Here is a 2,778-nt window from a genome sequence, read left to right as displayed (position 1 = left end):
ATACCTTTAAGAATACAAAATACCTTATAGTTCTGAAGAGAATGTCAAAAAATGTCAAGAGGTCAAACTTCTTTTATAAATGTTCTTAGAATAGTCTGTAACCACAATGTCAAATTTACAGTCAATTCCACCTGTGTTCTTTTTTTTTTTTAAATGGAATATTTTATTCACATGTTAGTTGTCTTTAACATGTACACACACACTGACACACTCTGATTGGTCTGATTGGAACAAGGGTTGTCTAAGTATCCTAAAGGAAAATGAAAAATTAAAAATATATTAATTTTTCATTGTTATAGACAATTACATCCACATCAGTTACAAAGATTTTACTGATTCTGTTCAAGGAAGCAGAATGGAATAGGAGGAGGAAATTGTGGGTAAATTCAACAGTGACATAACTGAGATCTCAACATGAGAGCTGACAAAACATGGATTTTTGCTGTGAAATTTTTCTTTGCAAAATATGGAGAAAAGTTTGTCAATGTGTAGTAAATAAGAGAAGATGGTGAACTTTATCATAGTCAATTCTCACAGTATTGTATAGGGGCATCATGAAAACTGCTTAGTCCTTCTCTGGGACCAGTTTCAGAACTTTGCCAATTGCAATGGTCTTACCCTCATCTCTTAAAGTAAAACGACCCATCTGAGGAAAATCTTTGAATGTCTCAAGGCAGATAGTTCCTGCTGTCCTTAAACGGGCAATGCACACTTGATCTTGCTTCACGAAGCGGGGCCGTGTCTTACTCTTTTCTCCTGATTTTTTATCTACCAAGGAGATTAAGGCTGTTATCTCAACTTCCTCAATACAAGTATGAATATGCAGCACTGCATTATAACCTGGGCAGATGATGGATTTGTGCTCAATAATCACTATCTGAACATCAAATGTGCGTCCAGAATGGCAAAGATTAGTAGGATCACAGAGTATGAATCCTGGAAGAATCTCTTCTTCTTCAATTCCCTTCAGTCTGATTTTAAGGTTTTCACCTGGGGCTACATAATCAGTTACAGCATCATCAGAAAGTATTCCAAGAACTTCCACATTGTGCTTGTTTGGCATCATCACAAGCTGCTGGCCTTTAAAAATGGATCCTGATTCCAGCTTTCCCAGGACCACAGTGCCCATATCCTTGTACTTATCCACAATTGGCAGTCTAATTGGTCCATCAATGGATCTGTTGAAGTTTGGCATATTATCCAAATATGGAATGAATGGTAATCCAGTGTACCAAGGGCAGAAATCTGATTGCTCTTTAATATTTGCCCCAGTCAGCCCTGAGCAGGGCATAAAGTGAATGTCCTTTTTGGGACTAAAGCCGACTTTTTTCAAAAAGGGCACTAGCTTTTCTTTACATTCTTCATATCTCTCAATGCTCCAATTTACTGTGGGATCATCCATCTTATTAATAAGCACTATCAAATATTTCACCCCTGCCGTTTTTGCCAACATTGCATGTTCTCTTGTCTGTCCACCTTTTTCAAATCCAGTCTCAAACTCTCCTTTCCTGGCAGAGATTACCAGTACAGCCAAATCAGCTTGAGAAGCACCACCGATCATATTTGGGACAAAACTCTTATGGCCAGGGGCATCTAAAATTGTGAAATGTTTCTTTTCTGTTTCAAAATAGGCACGACCCACTTCTACTGTTTTACCCTTGTCTCGTTCTTCCTGGTTTGTATCTAAGGCCCAGGACAAATACCAAGTTTCTCTGTTTTTTTCTTTAGCTTCTCTTTCATATTTCTCAAGTGTTCTTTTGTCAACCATTCCTGTCAAAAACATGATCTGTCCTCCAATGGTTGACTTCCCGGCATCGACATGCCCAATGAATACCACATTTACGTGTTCTTTTTTAGGAGCACCTGAGGGTACGACCATAGATTTCGATTTTCTGATTTCCTCTTTCTCCATCATTTCCTGGCCACTTTCTTCTGGGGGCCCCGAATCTCCCAAGGAACTACCCCCTGGCTCGGCTTCACTTACTTCTTTATTGTGCTCCCATGACTCTTCTAAAACCATCTCCACCTCTCCATTTTCTACAACAGGTTCTGAAAGTTCCATGGTAACGGCTGAATTGGAACCTTCACGCCACAATAACTGTTCCTCTTTGGAATGTTCCACAGATGCCCCCCGTCCCAGCCTTTTACCTTGAGGGTTGCCCGCGCCCGTACAGGTTTCATAGAATCCGGGGGCGTCATTCGGGGGGGGTCTGCGGCTGGCTCGGGCCCCGCAGGAAGGCCGGCACGAACTCCGCGGCATGGACGTTAGGCACGAAGGGTTTGGCGTTGATGTTGAGCTGACGGCTGAAGGCCGAGCTGAGGGGCTCATGCTGCACCTCGGCGGCGGCCGCCGCCAACGCCGAGGAGGCTCGGTCCCCGCTCGGGGCCAAACCCGGTGCTTCCATGTCCACCTGGTCCCAGCAGTCGGGAGCCGAGTCGCTGCTGCTGCTGCCCAGGTCCATCGTCTTCAGCCCTTAGCGGCGGCGTGGAGGCAGCCGGGTCCCGACACTGCATTCGCAACTGCAGCGGCAGCAGCCCCACCTGTGTTCTTGACCTCATCCCAGGTAGTTTCCCCCAGGACTTTGCTTCACCAATTATCCACTCTCCTTTCTTTCTTATCAACCTCTTCCTTCTCTACTGGATACTTTCCTATAATCACATGCTCAAACATGTCAAGTATTTTTCAATAAAACTGGCAAAAGTTAAATATAAATAATAAAATAAAATAAGGCTCTCCTTCAAAGAAGTCACTTTTTCTTGCTGTTTTCACTTCCCTTC

General features: G+C 43.2%; 1 protein-coding gene across 1 annotated transcript; it reads right to left on the bottom strand.

The window, feature by feature from the left end:
- Positions 1-217: 217 nt before the first annotated feature.
- Positions 218-2,462, bottom strand: LOC138071326 (eukaryotic peptide chain release factor GTP-binding subunit ERF3B-like). Its single transcript, XM_068962857.1, is given in 2 exon segments — positions 218-2,206; positions 2,208-2,462. Coding segments are annotated over 2 exon segments (1,896 nt in total). The 3' UTR covers positions 218-565.
- Between the last annotated feature and the right edge of the window lie 316 nt (positions 2,463-2,778).

The sequence above is a fragment of the Capricornis sumatraensis genome, chromosome X (genome assembly GCF_032405125.1).
Source record: "Capricornis sumatraensis isolate serow.1 chromosome X, serow.2, whole genome shotgun sequence".
Classification (NCBI taxonomy): domain Eukaryota; kingdom Metazoa; phylum Chordata; class Mammalia; order Artiodactyla; family Bovidae; genus Capricornis; species Capricornis sumatraensis.
Note: the sequence above shows the minus strand (reverse complement) of the source record. Positions and strands in the feature narration are given on the sequence as shown.